At 37.4% G+C, this 26949-nt stretch overlaps 1 protein-coding gene across 17 annotated transcripts in view; it reads right to left on the bottom strand.

Annotated features, from left to right (window-relative positions):
* The window catches only part of TRIP12 (thyroid hormone receptor interactor 12), a 147071-nt gene that overhangs the window by 101493 nt on the left and 18629 nt on the right, over positions 1-26949 (bottom strand). For 10 of the 17 annotated variants that reach the window (XM_038574070.1, XM_038574083.1, XM_038574082.1 and 7 more), the window contains exon 1: positions 1693-1790. In XM_038574070.1, the coding sequence (XP_038429998.1) occupies positions 1693-1790 (98 nt within the window). Of the gene's footprint in view, positions 1-1692; positions 1840-26949 lie in introns of those variants that run through there. The other 7 variants (XM_038574078.1, XM_038574084.1, XM_038574080.1 and 4 more) reach the window with 1 other exon arrangement.

Below are 26949 nucleotides of genomic sequence, written 5' to 3' on the forward strand. Positions count from 1 at the left end.
AAAAGTTCAAATAGAACATTACTATGGGATGCTTGGGTGGCTCAGCGGTTGAGCATCTTCCTTTGGTTCAGTGCATGACTCCAGAGTCCCGGGATCGAGTCCCACATCTGGCTTCCTGCATGAGCCTGCTTCTCCCTCTGCCTAAGTCTCTACCTCTCTCTTTCTCTGTGTCTCTCATGAATAAATAAATAAAATCCTCAAAAAAAAGAAAAGAAAAAGAAAAAAGAACTATTACTATGTAAAACTTCAATTGTTCAAAAGGTTCAAGTTACTCACTGATTTTAATGTTTTTTAAAGTAATCTCTATGCCCAACGTGGGGCTCAAACTCATGACTCTGAGACCAAGTGTCACATGCTCTACCAATTGAGCCAGGCAGGTACCCCCAAAATGGTACAAGTACTGATGTGCACATATGTGCAAACACATGCACATATATATACATGCATTAAAGAAGACTAAGGAAACTATGCCAATGTTAACCATGGTTATACTTGAATTGTGGAATTAGGATGTTTTCCTTTATACTCTTCTGTGTTTTCTAAGCTCTCTAAAATAAACACGCAATGTTTTTATAAAGCAAAAGGCATATTTTTTTAATCAACAGATAAATAAAATGCGGCTGCTACAAAGAATAATCTGAATGTAAAAAAGCAAAAACCAAGGTCAGAGCTCTGTATTAAGCGCTGTGCTACCAGTGTAACATACATTGCTGAAGTTAACTAACAGCCCTAGGAAACAAATATTCCCCCCACCGTGTGGACTAACAACTTGAGGTTTCCTAAAAGATATAACGAAGGACACATGGCTATTGAATGGCAGTCATGGCACAGAATGCTGTCCTAGTCCAAAGTCCAAATGCTCAACTACTAAAAATAGCCTGACATCAACAGGAGAACTTTATATACTCTTTACAGTCGATGCTTATTTTTTATAAATTTACTAGACAATATATACATGGTAATGCCTCCAAATGTTCTATCAGGTAGTCATGTCAGAATCTTGCCATTACTGACTGCAAGCTAAACATGGGTCAGAGAATTACGCCTTGCAAAAGTAAACTTCAAAGTATTTTATCCATAAAATGACAGTCTTTGGCTAAATTACAACACAGTATTTTCCATTCCAGAGAATGCATCTTATTCTTCACACTAACTCCTATACAAATACTCCGACTAAACCCTGCTAACACCAGACCACTAAGAAAATGATGAGGATGTGATATGCCCACAAAGTCAGACCACTTCACCAGCCTGTCAGCATCCATATGCTGTCAAACAATAAGATGGGGGGGAGAGGGGACTCAAAAGCTAGTTATCAGTACAAGATCTTAAATGAAACTTCCTTTCAATAATGTAAATAATGACAGATAAAGAGAGGCACCAAAAATGTTCAATTGAAAGCCATGCTATAGCACGTGTTTAAGAGAGTGAAGAGAAAGGGCAAACCAAACAGGATATAACCATATGGTCATGACCCTTAAATTAGATTTCTGATAATGTCAATGACAAGTATTTTTTGAGCCTAGCACATTTGGGAAATGATGAAAGAACTGCTTTGAATTCCAGTTTTATTTGTTACTTGGCTCAAAAATTAGGAAAAAATTACCCATTTGTACTGAACCATTTAAGTTTTTGTCTTCATGATGAGGTTTATAAGAAGACTTTTTTCACCAATTACCATCAAATACATACCTTCCTCCTATCGAGTCGTCTTGTGGTTGGGCCCCGGCAGTGTTCCTCTGTGAACGTCGCAGTGACCCCCCTGGATTGTTATTAGGCCGGTTGGACATTGGCACCTCTCTCTTGAAGGGACATACCCTTTCTAGACACTACCATTCACTAAAAAGGAAAAAAAATAAGAAAAAAATCAGCTATTTTTGATTTACAAAATCAAAAGTACAACACAAAAACCAAGTAAAGGGCACCCAAAATGAAGGGGAAATTTTATGTAAATAATCTGTACAGCCTTCACCAATGCTACACACTGCCTTATTTGAAATCTGATTAGTATATTATAAGATGTTGGGAATACACCAAAATTAAGGCACGTGGTCCAAAACTCAGCACATAAAATTAAAGATTTTGTATGGAACACCCAGGAAATTCACAAAGAAAACAGAGCACAGTAGAAATTTATATTTGCTTTTCCATTTCTTGTAGTGTGTAGAAAAGGGCATTGCACCCAACATCAGAGTACCTTGGCTCAAGTCCTGTGATAGAACAGGCATTAAAAGCACTATGCCTCTGTACAAATCAGAGCCTCTAGCCTCCAACTCCTCAGCCACAAAATAAAAAAAAAAAACAAAAACACATCATACCTACTTCACAGTATTGCTATGAATAATAAATGCCATCATAAATACAAATGAAACCATAACACTATGGAGAAATGAAGAGAAAGCAGCTCAAGTACAGTGAATTGAGAAATGGTCCCACATATTCTAGATTTCAACATCAGCTATGCTGGCTGTGACCTTGGACAAGATACTTAATTTCTAGATTTCATTTACCTCTTCTGTGAAATCAGTATATCACCTATCTATCTCACAGAGTTGTTAGCAACCAGAAATTGAGAGCATAATTCTTAAGTATAACAATTTAGCTCAAAACACAGTTCTTAATCAACATGAACTTTCTATAAGAAATTTAATTGCAATACAGAAGAAAGGCTGATACTCAAAAGAAAATCAGTTCAACTGATAAGGCCAATATTACTATCATAAAAAGAATCACAATTTCTATTAATCAGGCCTTCACAATTTTTCTTAAGCCTCCAGCCAAACTCCAAGCAGAGTTCTTTAATTCTATTTACTGGGGAGGGAAGAGAATGAATGTGACATTATTGGAAATGGTGCTAAAGAGAATGCAAATTAATCATGATTAAATCTATTACTGGATTTTGTTTTAAGAGATTCAATTCCATGCCTTTAACAGGAAGTGGGTCTTAAGTTACATGCTGACCCAAATCAGTGGAAAAGGATTGTTTCTATCACATATGTCCACATTTTCATCAATTAAGATACTAAACAAACCCTGGTGAGAAAGTTCAAATCACTAATGTAATTACTGTCAGTTTTAGGAAGAACAGGAAATAGTATTAAAACATTTAGAGAAAAATTAAATTTACGTGTACCGATATGGAAAGATCTCCCCCAAGATATGGTAGAGGGTAAACAGTATAAAACTCCCTGCTGTGGGTATGTATACTTAAAAAGGTTGCGTATATACCCTCATGGATTGTCTACACCCTGCAAACTGATGGAAGGATTCATAAGACAGACTTTGTTAATACTGCCTGCCATTGAGAAAGAGGACCTGGGCTCTGAAGCCTGAGATGAAAGGAGTCATCTTTGTTATTTACCTTTTGCAAGCCATAAATAAGGCAGGTTTATTCTAGCACAGAAGTTAGAAATGAAGGGCTCTGGAATCAAACTGCCTCTAGCAGAGTTTGAATTCTGAGTCCACGCACCTTGTTGTCTGTCCTTCAGTCTACTGAATGGGAATCAAGAACTCACCTCACAGAGCAGTTGGAACGATTAAATGAGAAATCCATGCAAACCACTTAACACAGTACCTCTGGTATTGCAAAACCTCACTACATATTAACTATTACTGTTATTACTATAAATGCTTACTCAGAAGAAAAGAATACTTGTAGCAAAATAATCTATATTGAGGGAGACTTCACCATAAAAACCACTAGCAAGGTAAGTTTACATTTCTAGCAATAATAGTTCTCAAAGTGAATTTTGCTATAAACACAATAAATGGTGTTTTTAATTAAGGATAAGCTTCACAATAACCTGAGAAGCTTTGTCAAAATATGAATGCCTGGCTTTTGCTCTCAGAGATTCTGATTCTGTGGGTGCAGAAATTGGAGAAATTTTAAAAGAGCTCTCCTAGTTATACTGCACAAGAGAACTGCACCCTATTAAAGAATGAAAAAGGGCAGCTCAGGTGGCTCAGCGGTTTAGTGCCGCCTTCAACCAAGGGCATGATCCTGGAGACTCCGGGTCGAGTCCTACATCGGGCTCCCTTCTTGGAGCCTGCTTCTCCCTCTGCCTGTGTCTCTGCCTCTGTCTCTGTGTCTCTCATGAATAAATTAAATCTTTAAAAAAGAAAGAAAGAAAAGCCATTCTATCTCAGAATTCAAACAAGAATCTTTACCAGTTCAAACATCACAATGCCATTTCACTTGGACCCTAAAGAGCATGGATACAAAAGACTAGCATGATAATGCTACTTTCACTTTGAAAAGCAGATATTATTCAACAAGTTTGGTAGAACTCACCTGCCTATTTTCTGCTACTAAATGCATACTGTATGTCATGCGGTGTTAAGTCATTCAAATAGAAGTATAAGTTACACTCCTTATTCTGACCTATAGTTACCAAAATAATCTAAACAATATGCCCAACATCTTCAGAGCTCCAACAGTACCATTATCAGCCTATGGCCTGCTCATGGATAATTCTTGAGATTTAAGAGAGAAAGGGTGGCAAGTAAGAAGACCAAAGTGCTACCTGCTTTTAAAGCATGAGTTGATTTAAAAAAAAAAAAAAAAAAAAAAAAAAAAAAGATTTTATTTTTAAGTAATCTTTACCCCCAACATGGGACTTGAATTCACAACCATGAGATCAGGAGTTGCATGCTCCAACTGAGCCAATCAAGCAGTCCATAAGTTGATCTTTAAGGAAGGAGGCCAGGCTCTGTTAAACTCTGAAGTTTGAAACCCAAAAAAGTAAATATAAGATTAACAAGACACATGTAGGACTCTCCCCCACTGGCAGGTTACCAATAAATCCAAAGCTAGAAGTGACCTTTTCCAGGAAGACCAAGTTCAACTCTGTATTACAGACAAATTCAAAAAAGTTCAAGCCATCTGTGGAGGAACTAATCCTCTGAATCTTGATACTGAGATCTATCCCTTCTGGCAATCACCACCACCTCAACTTCAACCAAATTTAACTCCTCTTTGGCTCCAGTTAAGAGCCCAAAAGCTTTCACCATCTAAGTTTCCTTCTTGCTATATGAATATTCAGTACTGTCTTAACCAATTACTTATGCCAGCACTTTACTAATTAAATTTTAAAACACACACAAGGGGGCGCCTGGGTGGCTCAGTCGGTTAAGCATCTGCTAGCCCAGGGTCCTGGGACTGAGCTCCACATAGGGCTCCCTGGCTCAGCAGAGAGCCTACTTCTCCCTCTGCTTGTGCTTTCTCTCAAATAAAATATTTTAAAAATAAAACAAACACAAGTTACACTAATATAAAAACTATATTCCTAGAATCTGTATCTTAATAACCTGAAAGGAATATGAACTCAAAAGATTCCATCTTCATGCTGAAACTCAAAGTTTTAAGTCCAGCCTATTAGTAACGCTACCTCCCAACTCCTGAAACATACTACTCTTTTACTACCTTCATTTCTGCGAAAATAATCACTGGGATTTTTTCCACTAACACTTCTGATATTAATTCCTAACAAATTGAAATAAAACAAATGGCCTATAGGACTTTCAATTCAATAGAAAAAGCATAAAAACACTAATGGGTATGTTCAAGACTGTAAAACTTGTGATGACTTTGTTAACAGCTAAGTGACCAACAAACTTACTCGCTGTTGAAGTGAAACAGCATTTGAATTTCATGTGAAAAAGTAGTTCTTCAGGCAAACAGAACTTATTCAGGAAAAACAAATGCATATTAATCTACATTTAAAAATTCATTAAGTTTTATAAAAAGGATATTCTTTCAAAGAAACTTCAACTGCAGTCATTTTGGAAACTGATTTCATTCTCATTTTGTAATTCAAAAACCACAGAAGAGAGGTTGAGGTTAGGGGAAACAAAACAAAACAAAACAAAACCAACCATTCACTCATTGTAAAACTGAGAACACAGATAGATTGTAAAAATTAACTCAAGGATGTGTTAGTTCTTCCTAATCAAATGGCCAAGTAGGAAAGGAATGCCACAAAGGTTAGTTAGTACTTGTGCAGAATTATCATCACATGAAGGACATCTGATGGAAAACAAATCTCCAATTTAGTAATGTAGAGTGTCATGACTAGCCCCAAAGCGAACTAAGGTCTTATCTAGTGTCTCCCCACCCTCCATTTCTAATGCACTCTATTTAGATGTGGTCCTCCAAAGGAGACTTGGTTTAGCTTCAGATTCTGAAACTAGAGTTTAATTAATCACAACAGTAATATACACAATTACATAACACTTTACTCCTCTGTTTATTCTATTAAGCAAAATTTAAATGTGCCAATGAGCCTTATAAACCATTTTATTATTCCTCCTTTACATATAAGGGAAGTTATACAATTGAGAAGCCTGCATGCAACAAGATATGGCATATGGACTTTCAGACTAAGTAATGGCATCCAGAACTGCAGATGCGAACAACTATATATATTAGGTCCAAAAAAAAAATTTTTTTTTAGACTTAGGAGCAAGTATGGTAACTTAAACATCCCAGTGGTAGTATTAAACAACTCCACAATAAAAGAGACGTCATCCTTGTTTACAAAAGAAGTCATTTTTCCCTAAGAAAGAATGTCAAGGACTTCAAATAAGACTATCTTTAAAACTGGAATGAATAACCTTTCAGCTTCCAGAAAAGCAAGGGTTTGAGAGGTGCTGAAAGCCAGGAAGCAATCCCCGCCCACAAGAAGCAGAGAGGAAGAGTAAGAGCCACTGGGTACAGGGAAAAGGGCCAAGTGACTTGAGAATTAGGTCGGCTAAGCATTTATTTCAATTTCGGGGCATCAAAACCAATCCAATGTCATGATGCAATAACAACGTTGTACAGCACATAAAAGCAGTATTTTCAAGCTACACATTTTAACACTAGAAAAAATATTTAGTGGAAAAATGCAGGTTTTAAAGTGAAAACTAAAATAAAAACAATTATGGGTAACATTTACTCTGTGCTTATACCATGTACCAAGGTAAGTGCCTTTTCATGTAATTTCCACAACAACCTTACCAAAAATAGGTACTGGAAATTTCCTTCCTTCCGAGAAACTGTGGCACTTAGTTAAAATAATCCTAACACCAAGAGGCAAACAGGTAACCGGACCACATTCAAACAGAGATTTGACCTAAAGTCCATGCCCTTTAGGACTATGTTATATGGCCAAATAAATAAAAATAATTATACATTTACCATTTTTTAATCAAAACATTTGAGAATCCTGACATTCCAAGCTGGGAGGATATCCCAAAGATTCTAATCCTTTTACATTTTTTTGGGAAAAAAATCTGTTTTAACTGACCAATACCTTAAACGAATTGTCAGAAAATACACTAAATGATCCAAGAAGTAGTACCAAAGGTGATACTGTGAACAGACAAGAAAAGGTGACTTAATTTTGCCCTCATCAGATTGACAAGGGCCAACTTCGAAAGGCAAAACCATTAAGAAGGGCACAGAGGAATGAGGAAATCACAATGGAGGAACGCTGAGTATATTATTAGCGCTCAAACACGAGATCTGGGAAGAATTTGGACCTGGAAACAGGTTCGATCTGTATCATGAAAGGCCTAAAACCCAAAATTTTGCATCTAAGACCTGCAGATATGGAGGCAGATCAACTATTAAGCCCCCAGAGATCTAAGGATAAATGAAGATCTGTTAATGGAAGGTGGAATGAAGAGATGGCAGTCAAACACTGAAACTATGAAATCTACACAATCAGTAAAGAGAACATAGGTCTGTAGTTATGAGATTTCAGCATGCACAAGAATAAGAACACTAATCTGAAATGCTCAAAGTTTCTTGCTCTGGTGAGACAGGTTTAAGGAAAGTTATAAAGTTATCTAGGGGCAGCCCGGGTGGCTCAGCGGTTTAGTGCCGCCTTTGGCCCAGGGCATGATCCTGGAGACCCAGAATCTAGTCCCACATCAGGCTCCCTGCATGGTGCCTGCTTCTCCCTCTGCCTGCGTCTCTCTCTCTCTCTCTCTCTCTCTCTCTCTCTCTCTCTCTCTCTCTCTCTCGGGCTCCCTGCATGGAGCCTGCGTCTCCCCCGCCTGTGTCTCTGCGCCTCTCTCTCTCTCATGAATAAGTAATTTTCTTTAAAAAAAAATAGTTATCTAGGGGCACCTGGTGGCTCAATCAGTTAAGTGTGTGCCTTGGGATCAGATCATGATCTCGAGGTCCTGAGATGGAGCCCTGCACTGGGCTCTCTGCTCAGCGGGGAGCCTGCTTCTCCCTCTCCACTCTGCTGCTTATGCACACGCTCGCTCTATCAATCAATCAATAAAATCTTTAAAAAAGTAATCTAAAACAAGAAAGCATATCCTTCCAATGTCAAACAAAACATTATTATTTAACAGGCTCACCTAGGAATTAATTTTCTAGAAAAGAGGAAAATTACTTTGTTATATGCTATTATTGAGGGGTTCAGAAAACTAATTCTTAAGTTGCCTTGCAGATCTGTGTCTAGTAGAAATACAAATAACTTCTCCAACAGCTGAGAAGATAACCCCAAAGATGCAGTTTGCTGCCCTGGGGGGCATCAGTAATCTTATTCTACAATTCCTTACTTAAATTTCCCCTAAATATCCAGTTCCCCAAATGCTTTTAAATCAACTTTACCCTAATAGGTCTCCCCCTTAATTAATTAGTGAGCTGAATAAAATCCTTACTATAGGTTATTTCTAGTTTTAAGTTATGCTTTTAACTTGAGAAAAATCACAGAAGAGATGGTAGTAACATTACCAAATAAAACACAGGGCAGAAAAATAAAGTCTAATGTCAAACACGTCCAATTTGAGTTATTACTTAGGTTATCTAGGTAAAGAGTTCCAGTCTATAGATGGAACTAAAGATCTGGAATTAAGTAGCTAAGAAAACATATAGAGGAGAGAAATTATCAATGAGCAGAAGCCAGGTGAAACCAAGATCATCAAGGAGATTTCATTTCCTTAATGGAAAGTACGCAGAATAAAGAGAAGAACAAGCCCAGGATGAAACCTTAGGAAACACTAAAATCTAAGGAAAACACAAAAGGAAGAATCCAGTTGAGCAGAATCAAAAACTCATCAGAAGTGTACGGAATAAACACTAAGTTGTATAAAACAAACAAAAAATATGGAGGAGGGATCAGGAAGGTGGTGTCACAGACACTAAAGAGTATGAATAAGATTGGCAAAGTTCAAAGGTCAAAGAAAGGAGAGAGCGAGAGAAACACAAGACTGAGAAGTGTCATCAGATTTAGATATTGATGAGAATTGTTTCCAAAATGAAGAGGAGGAAAAGGTATATATGATTAAGTTGAATGGACAGTAAATCCTAAATGTGGGGCTATAAAGAGGATGGAGGAGACACAGCCAAGAAGTACGGGCAAGCAGGTTTGATACAGGCCACATGGGTAGGAGTGTGGGTGATTTTCCTTTCTGAAAAAATAAGCCTTGAAAATGTTTATGAATATAAGGGAAAAACTTATAAAAAGGTTGGAACGGGGTACAGTTTCCTACAGGAGGAAAAAGAATTAAGAGCCTAAGACTCAGATGATAAGAAAGGCAATCTCTGAGGCAAGAGAAGATAAACAAAAGCAAGGAGTATGTGCCTTAGATTGACTGAATCTGTGACTAACATGTACGAGAAAAATAAGAGATAGTGGATTTCAAGTTTCCCTAACAGAGAACAGGTAAAGGAGCAGACCATGAGCAAGGAAGACTGCTGGGCAGCAGTAAGAACATACATAAGAAGAAACCATAAACTCAAGTGTCAATCCATGCTGATATAATTATCCCATTTATGCAAGAGGAAATCCACATGCAGAGGGTCAACTGCTTAAGAGCATGCATCCATTTAGGAACATACATGACAGTGGAATCCAGCTCTCCAGAATGCCAGTAGAAAGGACACTTTACGTTATGCCATTCTAATCCAAAATACCAATTCAACCACTTTTGTTTATTGATCTGTTGACAGCTGATCCATTTAGAGAGGGGCAAATAGAACACACCTGACTCACCAGGGTCTGAACTCTGAATAATTTCTATACTATACCATCACTAACAAGTATAAAATAAAAACTAATGTGCTTAAAACAAACACTTAATCCTTTAAGTGTTACCCAACATTTACCAACCAAACTCAACAGTAGGCATACAAACTGATGCCAACAGCCACAATTTAAAATTGTAATGCACCTTGAGAATCTACTTTACACGCCTATATGGCAAGTCAATGAGATTAATTTTGGCATTATTTTCACAAAGTAGATTATTCAGCGAGACCTGAGATTCACAACTGACTGTTAATACGTTAATTAGCATATAACAGGGACTCTGATATTTCTTGAGTCTAAGAGCACTTGATTCAAAAGATTTTTGGATGTAACACAGACATTTACAGTTGCCTCCTAGAAAGAGGAGCACGGTAAAGGTTCTTTTTCTTTATTTCCCTTCCTGAAATCAAGCAAAATGAATAAAAGCTTAAAACTCATAAGAAAATCCCATTTATGATGAAACTAGAGGAAAAAAATGGGACTACACCCTAAGCCATAGAAGACCATTTGCCAGATATAGTAAAATCTATACCGAAAACAGGAAAGAGGTAAAGACCACAGAGTTTTTAAAGAAGAAAAAGGTTAAGAATAATACCTTAAGGGTTCTTATCAAAGACCTTTCCCTTGAAAAAACTAAAAACTAGAGCAAGGGCAACAAAAATCAAAGTACCTCCTCCTTACGGTAGTTTCACGAGCCAGTCTAGCAAGAGAGGCGTGGCTACTAAAAAGAAGGCAGGTACACACATCATTTGTATTTAATGGCACCCTGATTAACCAAGACCAGAAAAAAAAAGAAAGGAAAAGAAAGGAAAAGAAAGGAAAAGGAAGGAAAAGGAAGGAAAAGGAAGGAAGGAAGGAAGGAAGGAAGGAACAGACTAGAACCAGAGAGAGAAGCAGGTAAGGGAAAAGTTAACTCCAAAATTAAGATCAGCTGGGCAATCACCAAACGACAAAGCCAGAGGTAGGACAACGGCTTTGCACCTAGATGATCTGCTCTGCTCAAAAAGGAGAATAACCAAAAAAGCAAAATTGAAAATTAATTACAAGTCGGAGGAAGAAATTTGAATTGGCGAAACAACCGAGGAAGACAAAAAAGGAGGACATGGTTATTATTAGAAACAGAAGAAAAAAAATACTATTGCACAATTTTAAAAATCGGTTATAAAATACGTTATAAAACAGGAAGACCACCCTAAGATTTTGAAAACGAAAATGCTCTATGCACTGGAAACCAAACTACTGTCAACATTTTGGTAAGCAAAAGAGCAGGTACAGAATGCTGGGCAGAGAATATATCTACATATGTAATTTTATATAAGCAAGCATTGGCTTAAATATTACCTGTAGACAATACATTAAAAAAAAAATCTTTAAACTATTTACCTTGTTAGAATAGGACCCTTTAAGGCCTTTTTGAGGATTTTGAATCATGTACCTATTTCCCTACTCATAAAATTCTTTACACAATTATATATGTTGTAATTTTAACTCTACAGAAGATGACAGTGGGTAAAAATAACCAAAAAAAAAAACAACCCACAAACCATGAAAACACTAGCCATTTTTAGCAGATTATTGTCTCATCTTCATTTTTTAAATCATGAGGTCTCATTACTAAAAACTGCAGAAAAATTCAAAAACTGATTACTTCAAAGGCCATACGCCAGATACATATTAAAAAAATGTAATTTTATAATCCAAATCCTGTTTCCAAGAAAATGGAGTTCTTACTGCCTAAAACACAGACCACAGAGAATGACACACTGAAACACTGAAAGAACTCCTATCTATCACTGCACCAAAAGTCTATTTTGTGGAATACTGTACTCTGATCAATTTATCACGAACAGATAAAATCCACCCCCGCTACTTCTAAAATACAGAGCACCTCACCCCCTAATGCGAATCCTATCTTAGCTCCTATTACTTGTATAATCCTTCAAAATACTGACTGCATTTAATAGAGTATTTCTTTCTTGTTGTTAAGGTCTCAGGATTACAGACTAGAGTCAGCAAGTTTCAGCCCATGGGCCAATGTTGGCTCATAGACCCAGTTTTAAGAGGTCTCAATCCTGCTGGCTCCCGTAATTAGCCAGTCGGTGAGTGGGGGTAGAAGGTCAGCTTATCACCAGCATTTTTAGTACATCCTCTTAAAGATGTTCTTTTCTACCTATCCACAAATGAAGAGACAAAAAAGGGAAAGGTGCTGTACTACATAGTCTCTAAAATCTAATTCTGCTCTACACTTTTAACACTCTGACCTAATATTTATTTTAGCTTTCACTAAATGGAGAATGTTGTGTAAATTCTTCCTTATTAAGACCTACTAGCACCATGATCACAGAATGATAATCAAAAGGGAAGAGCTACTGAGAGAAGAAGGGTAATTGGTAAAATGCCTCTCTCTCCCAAAGAGAAAGAGGTCTGCTGGGAAGAATCACAGTTATTCAAAGTAAAACACAAAGTATCCCATAGTTTACAGCAAGGTGCTCGCAGATAGAGAAAAACAACTCTATGTTTGGTAAATGTAAACCTTTTAGAGCATAGGGGCCCACCTAAGAAGGTAACTACTTTCCAAATATTTTCTTCAATACATGTTGTCACTGCTGTGGATTCCAACGTGATAATGAAATCAAAGAGGTTAATTTCTTTAACACTGCTTGTATTAGAAAGTCTACCTAGCCTGCCTTGCAACAACAAAAGGTATTTCAACACTGTGATAATCATGGATTGGTACCAACTTTTTGATGCAACAATATGCAACCTGTAGTCAACAGCATTAAATCCTGGAGAATTTTCAGGAACAAATATCACCAAGTTTGTGGCTAGGATCATGGAAAAGAAAGCTAAAAAAATGCAACTCAAAGTTGAAGAGACAAGATACAAACTGTAACTTTAATACAAAGAACAATGCAGAGTACCAAATTTGTTTAAAATCATGTCATAAGAATTGCATCTAAATCTGAAAGTCTCAGAAAATATTTTTCAAAAGTTAAAAAAAAAACCCTCATATTTAGAATGTCACATACTCTACAGACCAGTGCCGCACATTTCTACAAATAGTAGTATCACCAAAAATAAGTAGGTATGATGACTGCCTCATAATGAGCCAGAACATGTAACAAATCTATAAGCAAGAACAACTTTAGAGTTGTTATTCCCAAACCTAAGTTTTTCATACAGATTCCTGGGCCCAATCAGAATGAGGGTAAAGGGAAACCAGCTGATTTTTTCTAAAGCCCCTTACATTCATTCCAGTATCAGGTAGGTTTCAGAACTGACACAGGTTACACCACCTTTTTTTGCTATCTTATGTATCACCTAATCCTTCGCAATCTTTACATGACTCTCCCTACATCCCATAATTAAAAATTGCCACTCATCTACTTAGAATCCAGCAATTCCACTTCTAGGAATCTTCTGGGAATCTAACAATCTAAAGAAACACTTGCACAAGTATGCAAAGATATATGTAATCAAGATGTTAGCTGCAGTATGTCATAGAAAAACTGGAGAGAATCCAAATGTTCTCAGAAGGAGAATGGTTAAGTAATAAGCACACTGCAGCAAGTCTATGGCATGCTTAGAGGTCCTAAATACAAGAAGTAGATTTGTACATGCTGCACTCATATGAAGCACAATACTTAGCTAATTCCCTCAACCAATATTTGCGAGCCTTGACAGGCATCAACAATCTTTGCATGGATGGAGCTCACGCTCAATTGGGAAGACAAAAAATAATCAAGCTATTTGCACACTGTGCTAAGTGCCATGAAAAGATGGAATAGGAGAAAAATAGGACGGAGAGAAAAACAGGAAGTGGGAAGGAAAAGGCTACTTTAGGCTGACTCATCAGGTAATATACCTCTCTAAAGAGATATTTTAAGCTGAGACCTGAAGACAAGAATGAAACGGGAAACTTCTATGTGTTTGTACATATGTAAGGGGAAAAAAAATACCTAAATGTCAACAGTAAGGAAGAGAGGGAAGCCTGTACAAAGCACCTATTTTTCTTTAATCAGTTTGAATTCTGGCTCCACCATAAACCACGTTAACCTTGGAGAAATTTCTTACCTATGAAAGGCTGTTTCCTCATCTAAAAACTGAGGATAAGCAGATCTCATGAGGTTAATAAAACTAACTAAAACACTTAGAAAATAGAATAAGCAGGGGCACCTGGTGGGGGGGGGGGGGTCAGTTAAGTTGTCTGACTCTTGATTTTGGCTCAGGTCCTGAACTTAGGGCTGGAAGATCAAGCCCCCCATTGCGCTCTGCACTGGGTGTGGGGCTTTGCTTAAGATTCTCTCTCCCCCTCTCTCCTCCCTCTGCCTCTCCCACTCCTCCACTCCCACCCTTGCATACTAGTGCAAACTAGTGAGCTCTTCTTGAGGAAAAAAAAAAAGCAAGCAAGGGCTGCCCGGGTGGCTCGGCAGTTTAGCGCCTGCCTTCAGCCCAGGGCCTGATCCTGGAGACCTGGGATCAAGTCCAGCGCCGGGCTTCCTGCGTGGAGCCTGCTTCTCCCCCTGCCTGTGTCTGCTGCTCTGTGTCTCTCAGTAATAAATAAATAAAATCTTAAAAAAAAAAAAAAAGGCAAGCAAACTGGGGGATGGGGGGAGCACATACGTATTAAATTTTAAGAGACTTACAGCAACAAAACGCAGTATGAAAAATGTGAACACTAACTACATATTTACAGAGCTTAAGGAACTATTTTTTATTGTACAGTCATAGGATTAAGCTTAGGTCTATAAAAGGAGTTCTCATCTTTCAAAGAAGCAGACTGAAATATTTACAGATCAAGTAACAACACAAATTTGCTTCAAAATAATTGAGGCGGGGCTAAAAGTACAGGTGAAAAAAGTGGCCAGGAATTGATGGTGTAGGATCTGGGTCATGGGTACACAGAGGTTCATTACAGTTCTATTTCTGTATATGTTTGAAATCCTCCATAAGTCTCTCATAGAAAGAGTAAGCACTCAAAATACGTTATTACGATCTTTAGAAGGGAAAAGATTTGCTTTTGTTTTCAGAGTCCTCACCACTTGCTTATTTAAAAAATGTGTCCATAGAGATTTCACTTTTCTTAGAAATGAGAAAAATTAAGCTTCTGGATATAGAACAAATTATCCTTGACCTAAATGTGTCAACCTACATTTCATTAATTCATCCTTTAAATCCTTGCCTCCCAATTCCACACACTTTAAAATTATCAAAGAAAACAGGCCTTTCAGAGGTCGATACAGAAGAAAACAAACCCTGTCCCCCCATCATTTGACAAGTGGCCATGGTGACCCTATACATCTTCGTACAGTCCTGTTTCTAAGTGTGGAAGTATTCCCTCCTTCTACATGAGAAGAAGCTGCATACAGAGCACAAGTCTTCTGATACTGTAAGTAAGATCCAAGTACTACCAGTAAACTCCAGAGGATGCACAATCAGTTCAACACTTCACCCAATTACTGGTGGGGGAGCTAAACAGCTATCATACACTCTGCTCTGGCAAAAAGACAAAACCCCTCCACTTCAGGCACTCTGCACTTTAGCATCCAGCTAAATCTCAAGTACCAACCAACAGCACCTTAAGCAAGAAAATGTAACTAACAGGTAAACATGGAATACAATGAAAACAAAGTGAAACTAGCCTACTTGGATCAAAAAAAGCATTAAAGCATATTAACAAAAGCCCTTCTAAACTGAGCACCATGGAATCCCTGAATGACTCAATGGTTTAGCGCCTGCCTTCAGCCCAGGGCATGATCCTGGAGTCCTGGGATGGAGTCCCACATCAGGCTCCCTGCATGGAGCCTGCTTCTCCCTCAGCCTGTGTGTGACTGTGTGTGTGTGTGTGTGTGTGTGTGTGTGTCTCTAATGAATAAATAAAAATCTTTTAAAAAATAAAAAAATAATAAACTGAGCACTAGATCTCTTCAATATACATAAATGGATATAGACAGCAATAATGGTGAGCTACAAGTCTTTGGCACACTAGAATGGATATGGACCAGTGACACTCATGCTTTCTACCAGCCAAAAAAAAAAAATTTCTCAGCTGGTATAAAATGATTAAACCAAAAAATTAAAAGCCATTTTTAAATCAAAAGAACAGTTATTGCTCTTAAAATGGCACAAATACAAACTGAACAAAATGTGCAAAACAGGATAGTTGTATAAATCCAATTCCCTTCCTGAACTCATTGTAATCTTTTTCACTTCTCACACTTTTTCCCCAATGATTTATTATTGAAAATTATCAAAACACACAAAGTTGAGAATTGCTCAATAAATACCTATAATTCCATCACCTAGCTTTTTACAAGTAGCAGTATATTACTCTTCCTTATCATAGATGTATCCCTATCTATTCACCTATGCATCCCTGCCTGTCCTGCTAAACGTCCATCCTATTTTTGAAGCATTTCAAAGTAAGTTGCAGAATCATTTTACTATCATTAACTAGTGTGCAAATTTTGTTTCAGGTTTTCAGTTAAATTTACATACAGTGAAATACACAAATCTTAAGTATAAAACTTAATGAATTTTGTTAAATGCATACACCTAAATCCTAAATAAATGTGGAACCTAAATCCCTATCAAGAAAGAGTATCACCCAAGAAAGTTTCTTTGTGCTCCAGTCAATCCCGAACTCCTCCAAACTCCAAAACCATTCTATTTTTTCTAACTAGAGATTAGCTTTAGCTCTTCCAATTTCATGTAAATTGAGTCACGGAATGTGTACTGTTTTGTACAAAATTTCTTTGACTCAATATATCCTGAGACTGATTTATGTGGCTGAGTACATCAGTGTGTACTGCTGAGTAGTATTCCACGGTGTGATACTCTATTTTGTTTATCCATTCATTCACACTTGGACTGTTTCTAGGTTTGGGCCATTATGAATAAAGCTGCTACAAACATCTATAAGTCTTTCCATGGACATATGCTTTCAATTCTCTTATGTAACTACTACGAGTAGAATCTCTAGATATTTGTGAAGGTTATGATTAACTTTTAAAGGAACCATAAGACCCTTCCCAAAGCAGCTATATTTTACACTACTACCACTAAGTGATAATTTCCAGTTGTTCCATAACCTTGTCAATACATGGTGTTATTGATCTTTTTAAATTTAGTCATTCTCATTGATGTGTAGTGGTATCTCACTGTTCGAATTTATACTTCCTCACTAATGCTGCTGATCATTTGGAGCTCTTTTCACCTGACCAAGACCAAACTACAAGAACCTAATCTTATTTCAAATTTTAGTCTTTATCATTTTAAAAAAATAAAAACACTCTGGGCTACACCTTGAGGACTGAGATGACCAGATTTCTACCTAAATCCCTACCCCACTCAACTGATGAATCACCTTGCTGCTAAGCAGTGAGGACAAAGGGAGTCATCAAGGGAGAGAAAGAGAAAATTAAAAACCTGTATCTGAAAATCTATACATGCCTGGCCAAGATTTCTAGTCATATTCTGAACAATCTGAAATATCCAAGAAACTTTAAGCCCGAGCTTTCCAAATCTTGTCTATTTTTTTTAGTGCAGAGCTGCTCAATATTTAAGCCTAAGAATGACCTGGGATGGCAGTAAAATATGGATTTTTTTTTTAAATACAGATTCTTATTAAAATATAGGTATAAGCCTGAAACGCTGCATTTCTAACAAGCTCCCTTGCCAGCCTGAGGGCTACACTTTGGGTAGCAAAAGTGTTAGTCCCCTAAATACCTGACAGAAGCAATGCACATCTTCTCTGGATAAAGGCACCTTTATTCCAGGCTTTAGGAAACCTCTACAAATAAACTACAAACAGTGGACACCACAAAGAGGACACATAAATAAACAAGGCACCGTAGACAAGAATCTGCACAAACAGAAACCATCACACAGATTTCAGATATTAGAATTATCAGACAAATCTTAGGCAAAATGCCCCCGATGTTAAAAGATACAAAGAACAAAACTGCAAAAACTAAAGGCAACCAAAAACAACTATTAAAAGGGACCTAATCTGGAAGAGAACCAAAGGAACTTCTAATATGGAAATAAAACTAAAGCTCAAAAGACAGGTCTGGCAGCATATCAGACCAAGTCAGGCAAAGCATCAAAATATAAATTACACAGAATGTAACATAGATGCCAAAAGATTAAAATTTCAGAAGTATAAGAATGAAGACATAGTGAAGCATATTTAACATCTATTGGCTTGGAATTTTCTAGCACTGTTAAAAGATACCAACTCTTAAATTCAAGATGCCCAAATGATCTCAAATAAGATAAATAAAAAGACAGTTACCTAGACATGTCATAATGAAACTATGGAATAAAACAAAGTACCAACGACAGAGAAAATCTTACAGCACAAGAGAAAGGAGGGAATTATTTTTTACAGACTATCATCAGCTGCCCTCAGCGACAATGGAAGCCAGAAGACAGTGAAATTATATTTTCTTCAGCATACTAAAGATACATGCCAATCAAGCATTCTATACTAAATGAAATTATCTTTAAAGAATTAAGCTTTGGGGCAGCCCGGGTGGCTCAGCGGTTTAGCGCCTGCCTTCAGCCCAGGGTGTGATCCTGGAGACACCGGATCGAGTCTCAACCTCAGGCTCCCTGAATGGAGCCTGCTTCTTCCTTTGCCTGTGTCTCTGCCTCTCTCTCCCACCACCCCCCACTCATGAATAAATAAATAAAATCTTAAAAAAAAAAAAAAAAAAAAAAGAATTAAGCTTTTTGGGCCCCTGGGTGGCTCAGTTAACCAAGAGTCATAACTTGGTTTCCATTCCGGTCATGATTTCAGGTTGTGAAATCAAGCCCCAAGTTGGACTCCACCATAGGTGTGGATCCTGCTTAGGATTGTCTTTTCCTCTGCCCTCTAGCCATCCCACAAACAGATAAATAGAATCTTTTTTTTTTTAATTTAACTTTTGTCGGTTTAAAAACTGAGTTTTTCCACCAGCATTACAAAGGAAAGGACCTTGACATAGCACTGAAATGCAAGATTAACAAGGATGACAGATAGATGTAAATGAAAGTTAATTCTATGAAATTCCAGTTAAGGTTTTAAAAACTGATGAAAGTAAAATGACAACAGTATCTTAAAGCCAATGAGCCTGGTAAACCGAGATACTATTCTAATAAAGTCTTTGTGTTTCTACAAGTTAAGGAACCAGTTAAGGAACCTTGTTAGATATACTATTTTATTTTCTAAAGTAACCAAAGACTAAAATCATACATCTATTAAAAAACAAATTCAAGTGAGAGCAACAAATTAGAAAATAAAATGGTAAAACTCAATCTCTAGTTGGATTTTTTAAAACATTTCAACTAGAAGAGACCAATCTAAAATACCAGGATGGGGAAACGAAGTAAATTAGAAAATACCATGCAAACACTGGACAAAAAAAGCTGGTGTAGCTTATTAGCATTAAAAAACTGACATTAAAAGTTTTAAAAAGACATTACTAGAGATAAAAATGGGTTCTGCAGGGACGCCCGGCTGGCTCAATCAGCACACCGGACTCTTGGTCCCTGGGCCAGGAGTTCAAGCCCCACTCTGGGCATAGAGCTTACTTTTAAAAGATTAAAAATTTTAAAGTAAATAAATAAAGTTTTTAAATAGTTCCATCATAATGATAAAAGGTTCAATTCAGGAAGATAGCAATTCCTTTTTTTTTTTTTTTTTTTTGAGATTAGAGAGTGAGAGAGAACAAGCACCAGAAGACAGGAGAGGGAGAGAATCTCAGGCAGACTCCCTGTTGAGCACAGAGCTCAACTGGGGTTAGATGCCAAGATCCTGAGATCATGACCTGAAAACTGGATGCTCAACCAAATGAGCCACCCAGACACTCCCCCCAGAAAGACAGCAATTCCTCATCAGCTTTTAAAACCTTAAAACAAAAACTGAAAAACATGCAAATCCAGAATTTTAAAACTCCTCTCTCAGTAACTGGTATTAACAAGACAACCAAAAAATACATTAGTTTGGATACAGAGGTGAACAACAATATTATCAATAGACCTAATGGGGACAAATTTAACACTGCAAATACACATTCTTTACAAGCACACACAGAATATTGACAGAAACTCTCCACACACTGGGCCTCATACGGTAAACCAACAAACTCAAGGAAATGAAATCACAAAGAGTATATTCTTTGACCATAATGAATACAAATGAATAGAAATCAATAGCAAAAACAGGACTAGAATATCCCACAGTAGAAAAGTACACACACTCCCAGAGCAGTATCTAAATACTTTTACCAGTCAAATGGCAATTAACTCAAAGTTCATTATCCATCGGCAAGGTTTAGATTGATTTTTCTAACTCATTACCTTGCACTTGCCCCCACTACAGTTCACCTGAAATCTTGCCTACTCAAGTTTTTAAAAATCTGTTTCTGCATATTACAACTCTGAAGAGCTCCACGGCATTTTGCAAATTTAGATGTGTCATTAAATACTACAAGGGGATACATGTACTAGACAACCATATTTCATGTTTCTCTTTATTCAGTGTAGTCCCACAGATTCTTACAGAAGTTGTCACATATTACATGACAAGCCCCTGTATCCCATAACACCCAAAACTAAACTAGGGTTCGGGACTCTGTAAATGACCTATGGTAGACCACTCAGAGTCCTTCCCCAGGGTACTTAGATTGTGTACCTAGGTGGTTAAGTGCAAAGTCTGGCATTATGTTGAACACAGCCACATTAGGAAGCAGTCGAGAGACTGAAGAAAGTGCATACTAGCATATGCGCACGCAGACACACAGAGTAGAGACAACAGGTAAAAGTATCTCAACTGCTGGTTTAAGTTCTTTGCTCTTGAGGGCTTGGCTTCCTGATTCCATCCTTTAAAGATTTCATTAGATGGGGCACTTGGATGACTCAACAGTTAAGTGTCTGCCTTTGACTGGGATCATGATCTTGATGTCCTGGGATCTCACCCTGCATCAGGCTCCCTGCTGAGCAGGGAGTATGCTTCTCCTCTCCCTCTGCCTTCCCCTCTGTTCAAGCTCTCTTTCTCTCCCCCAAATAAATAAATAAAACCTCAAGGGTTGCCTGGGCTGCTCAGTAATTGAGCATCTGCCTTTGGCTCAGGTTGTGATCCTGGGTCCCGGGATCAAGTCCCACATCAGGCTCCCTGCAGGGGAGGCTGCTTCTCCCTCTATGTCTCTGCCTCTCTTTCTGTCTCTCTCATTAGTAAATAAATAAAATCTTAAAAAATAAAGTAAAGGGATCCCTGGGTGGCGCAGCGGTTTGGTGCCTGCCTTTGGCCCAGGGCGCGATCCTAGAGACCCGGGATCGAATCCCAAGTCGGGCTCCCGGTGCATGGAGCCTGCTTCTCCCTCTGCCTGTGTCTCTGCCTCTCTCTCGCTCTGTGTGACTATTATAAATAAAAATAAAAAAAATTAAAAAAATAAAGTAAAATAAAATCTCAAAAAAAAGTCATTAGACAAACATGGGTAGTAGATCTCAAGTAATAAGGCTAGGTGACCCACTGTCCAATTAATGCTTGAGTTTTTAGTCCTAGTTTTTATGCCTCCAAATTCACATATTCTTTTAATCCTGATTCACTCATAGAAATTCAGTGTTTTCTCTAACAAAGACAAAATTATTTTTATATACTGTTGTTCTATATGAATACTTTGTATAATTAAAACATGTCTATCTCTTCAATCCTAATAACCCCAGAATTACAGAGAGAACAAATATTACTCATATCTAATAGACAAGATTCAAAGGAAATTCATCTATGTTCAACTATCTAAAATTGAAATCAGATTAGAACTCCAGTCTCCTGACTCTCAGACCAATTCTCTTATATGATGCCCTTTAAAAGTATAAATTCAAGGGCATCTGGTGACAGCTGTCCAGTCGACCCTTGATTTTGGCTCAGGTGGTGGTCTCGGGGTCATGGGACAGAGCCCCACACTGGGCTCCATGCTCAGTGGGAGTCTGCTTGGGATTCTTTCCCTCTACCCCACTCCACCTCCGTTCTCTATCACTAAGACAAATATATCTTTTATTTTTAAAAGTACAAATTCATATTCATCAAACTCAGTTTGTAACTTTCCATTTGTAATATGCTATATGTAACCCTAAGTGAAATAAATCAACATTAAGTGATAGCACATACAGTACCATTAAAATAAGAACCACTCTAAAAACTGTACCAAAAAGCATTGCTGAATACACTAAAATCAATGATCAAAAAAATCGTAAAACTTAGTACCTTCCTTTATTAAAATTTAAAGGAGAAAATATTAAGATGAAATACATCTAATACAAGTACCAACTTGTTGTAGCAGTAAAAGAGAAAGAAAATTGAACGAAACACGAAACCACAGCCACCAAATTTTTATGTGTAGTCATTTCTCGCCCAAAAATAAAAAAACAAAAATAACCAAAACAAACTAGGAGAGGTAGAAATAAGTAATGCCAAAATATAAAACAAGACAGTCACGTTTCTTCTGGGGAAAAAAAAAAAGAATCACAAAAACCAGTAAGAATAAACCAGAGGTGACAAAAGGATTAAGGAAGATTTCATTTTGTGCTGAGGCATCAGCGAGCCTCTTTTCAAGTGAGTGAGGTGAGCAGACAGTGATGACATGAAAATCTCTGATAGGATGTATGCAAGACTTATGGGAGCTCTGGAGAGCTCAGACCAATGAAAGACCAAACTGTGGACAATTAGAGTTTGGACAAAAAACTGATACGCTGCTCCTGGAAACACTTATTCCAGAAGAACAACCCAAGCCTTCCTCAGCGGAGGCGATACACCTCTCAAGGGGTAGAAATGTGAAAACTCTTACTGGTAAAAGGAGACTGCCCAGGAGAGGGGAGCAGGAAGGCAAGGAGGCCATCATAGGACAAAGAGAGAAACAGCTTCAGAAAGGCCTAGAGACCTCGTTGAATGAATGAATGAATGAGTGAGTGAATGAATGAACAAACGAACCAGAAACAGCTAGGGAGGAGTCTAAGAGGAAAGCTTGAAAACACCTCAAAAACTAAAATTGCAAAAGAAACCCCAAAGATGGAATTCACACCTAAACTCTGCCAACCAAACTGCATGTCAAAGACAATAAGGGAAAAAGTGCTAATATCTGTTTTCAAAACAAAACATTCTGTACAAACTTCTAAATAACAAGGAAAGAGATAGAAGCTTGTATAAGCCAATCAGAAATTCCATTTTTACCTATTAGCTGGACTTCTACCTTGAAATATCAAAAAGAACTGGTAATTGCTCCCTACTGGGTAGAACCAGCACTCCAAGTTTGGTTCTGAAGTAAATTTGGCATCTTCCCAGAACAGTCTCCTATCCAGCCTTGTCCAAGTGACACTGTTAGAGCCAACAAATGAGCAGTTTCTAGTTAACAGGACGTTTACATTCAAAATAATAATAATTTCAAATAGAAAAACTATCAAAAGGGATGAACCTTCTTCCTTGGAGGACAAATCCAAGTAACACGTAGTTTTCATCTGTAGTCCCATACTACCAAATGGGCAAGGCTAGTTGTTTTTTTTTAATTGGTATGATTTTTAACTAACAGAAGACAGCACATCACATCTGAATTCTCAATTCGAAAACTTATAAAAAAAGTTATAGAACCCAATGAGTACAGGGTTTATTTTGGAGCGATGAAATGTTCTGAAATTAGACCATGGTGATGGCTGCACAACTCTGCGAATATATTAAAAACGCTGTAGATTTTAAATGGGTGAATTGTATGGCATAGGAATTCTATATCTGGATAAAGCTGCTTAAAAAATTCTGTTTTGCTTTGAAAGTGTTTCCTGCTTTCCAAAGTACTGCATAAAAAGGAAAACTCTAAAGCTGTTGCTTTTAGATCTTCAAGTATGTCAACAAAAACGTAACATGCCAGACTCTTCCAAACAGGTATTGAAAGGTACTATAAACCAACTGACGTTTGAAAGACAAGTAATCATCATTTGTTAAGAATGAAGACTCCTACACTGATTGGAATACATATTTTTAATGCATTTACTAAATGACTGAGAACCGAATTTTTCACTACTTCCATATCTTCCTATTCTCCATTCTAATAAAGTAATGATAACTTTTCCACTTCACAGTCCTTACACTGCTTAGAAAGACAATAGCTTTTTCTTGTTTACCAACACTGCCATTAAATATAAAAAATAAAATGAAAACCAGAAGTATTTACATAGGAAAAACTATATTCCACAATACCTAATACTGGGCCAATTTAAGCATTTATTAACGTTTTCTAAAGCAAACAAAACGAGAATAATTAAATCCAACAAGGATACCACTTATCTGTTCCAAAAGAAGTTCTTCTAGGACTCAGAGCGTCCAGTGATAGAAAAGGAAGAACTACTTTACCTTCTAACATAACCTTAACAAAACCTAAAGACTGAGGGGCAGATATTCAAATAGGTATGCAGTCTCGTAAAAGTGTATTCAATCAACAGACATTTGCAGTCCAACTGTGCGCAAAACGCACTGACGTCTTTTAAGTGAAAAATACTGCTTTAAGGAAACTTGAAAATGAACTGTAATCACCCAAGTTAAAACAACAAAAAACCCCAAAACTATAGCAACCGGCTCAAGCATTTTCATTAATCAGGTTTGGTGCAACCCACTTCAAAAAGGAAAAGAATGCCTGCTGAAGGAAACAGATCGCCCTGAAGTTAACAACAGCAAAAAATTAAAAAATGAAGGCTGGGGGAGCATACTATAAACTCCAAAGATGTTTATGTTAATGTTCTTAGACTATAATTCTTTACTAATTTCCTTTTTATTCCTCTTACACAAATTAAGAAAAAAATATCTCTGCTCCTGGTTTACTATTTGAGACATATCCACACATCTTAAAAATGCAAGACAGGGAACTACATGAACACAAGTCATTTTACACCGGTCCACCAGGAGAATCATCTCATCTACATAGAGCACTTCAGAGCACTGCCTTTGCCAACATTTCCTCACATTTAAGCTTTACAATGGTCACACTGAGTTTTTTTTGTTTGTTTGTTTTGTTTTGTTTTTTTGAGGGAAGAGAAGAATGAGGGGACACTAAGGCCAAGACTTACTAATTGAGGTATGTATGGGCGTGTTGGGTCTTACTCAGCTACTCAGAGATTTCATTACCCTACTTCCTAGGTTTCAGGCACTGTTGGAGAAAGGGGTACGCTCTCCCCTTATGGAACTTGCATTCCACTGGGGAAGCAGACAACAATAACTAGAAAAATAAGCAATCAGTAGAGAGAATAAAGGAGGTAGGGACTGCAGACTACAGATAGGAAAAGACAGAAGATAACATTCCCTACCCAAATTCCATCTATCCCACACTCATTCCTGCTAAAAGAATCCTGCCTTATAGAGAGTCTAAATCCCTTCACCAGGATTTTTCCTCAAACTGTAAGATAAGAGCCTTGAAATCAATTTAGTCCAGGGGTTCACAATAGGAGGTCACGAACTTGGATTGAAAAAAAATAATAATAATTTCACTAACTTCTAATTGAAATTTAACATTTCCTTCTATCCAGAAGAGGCAACAAACCACATTATTGGCAGTACCTTTGGCGTTGCACCAAGAGCAATCACAGATACTATCCTATCACATTACAATTGTTGCAGATACCTCTAAATATCATTTACACCCATCACTACTCTGAACAGCTGCTAAATCATGTTATCGAAATGCTAATAAAGAAATGTATTACTGTATTACAACATACTAATTTAACAGCTTGAGAACTAGATTTCAACACTTGATATATTGGGGATTTTGTCTTATGCAATTATTTTAGGAATTTAAAAATCTTATCTTGAGGAGTCCACAGCTTAAGACTGCGACAGGGTCCACACCACAGAAAAAGTTAAGAATTCTCAGACATAAAAGGTCATATAACCAGAAGTTTTAAATGAAATTTAATCATTAAACTATTCTAAGTTTAATGATTAAATGCTGTTCAAAAGTTTAATGATTAAATACTGTTCAAAATTTATTTCAGTTACATACATATTTTTACACATACACCGGTGAAGCAAAGTAGGGCACTTCTTATCATGGATTACAGATCAAAAGAACATAATAAAAGCCAGTGGTTTAAATCTATCTTCATACAATACCATTATTCTTTTACTTATTTTTGCCATAAGTACGCCCTAGCTCTCCCAAATAAGAGGTAGGTGAGCTATGCTGAGCATCCTTCAGGAATACCTTGCTTTCTGGATTTAAAAAAAGGCCCCATGGGGCACCAGGCTGGCCCAGCCAGTAGAGCATGCAACTCTTGATCTTGAGGTTATCAGTTCAAGCTCCACACTGGGCATAGAGCTTACTTTAAAAATAAAATAATAAAAAATAAAAAAAATTTTTGAAAGACCCCATCTTTTCCTCCTTCCTGCTTCAAATGTGATGGACATAATGACTTCAAGCCATAACAGAGCTATCTGATATCTAGGAGAACCACTTACTAAAAATGGCAGAGCAGACACACAATGTGATCCTTGCTGGAACCACTGTGTACCTGAACCACACTGTATAAGGAAAAATAAATTCTGATCTGTTTAAGGTCCAGTTAGTCAAGATTCCTATTATTTGTCAGTAAAATGCTGCGGTCAGTAGTAGTGCCTGGGTGTCTCAGTTAAGCATCTGCCTTGAGTTCAGGTCACAATCCCAGGGTCTGGGATCTAGCCTTGCATTGGGCAACTTCTCCCTCTTGCTCTGCCCCTCCCTCTGTTTGTGTGCATGCATGCATGCTCGCTCTCTCTCCTCACTCTGTCTCCTATAAATGAATATAATATTTAAAACTAAGTTCCTATCAGAAAAATTATTATGGATAGGGTAGCCAAGAAATTACCCCTTTTTGAGGGGTAACATCTAAGCCAAGACCTCATGCATGAGGAGACAGATAT

This window comes from Canis lupus, chromosome 25, assembly GCF_011100685.1.
Source record: "Canis lupus familiaris isolate Mischka breed German Shepherd chromosome 25, alternate assembly UU_Cfam_GSD_1.0, whole genome shotgun sequence".
Lineage (NCBI taxonomy): Eukaryota > Metazoa > Chordata > Mammalia > Carnivora > Canidae > Canis > Canis lupus.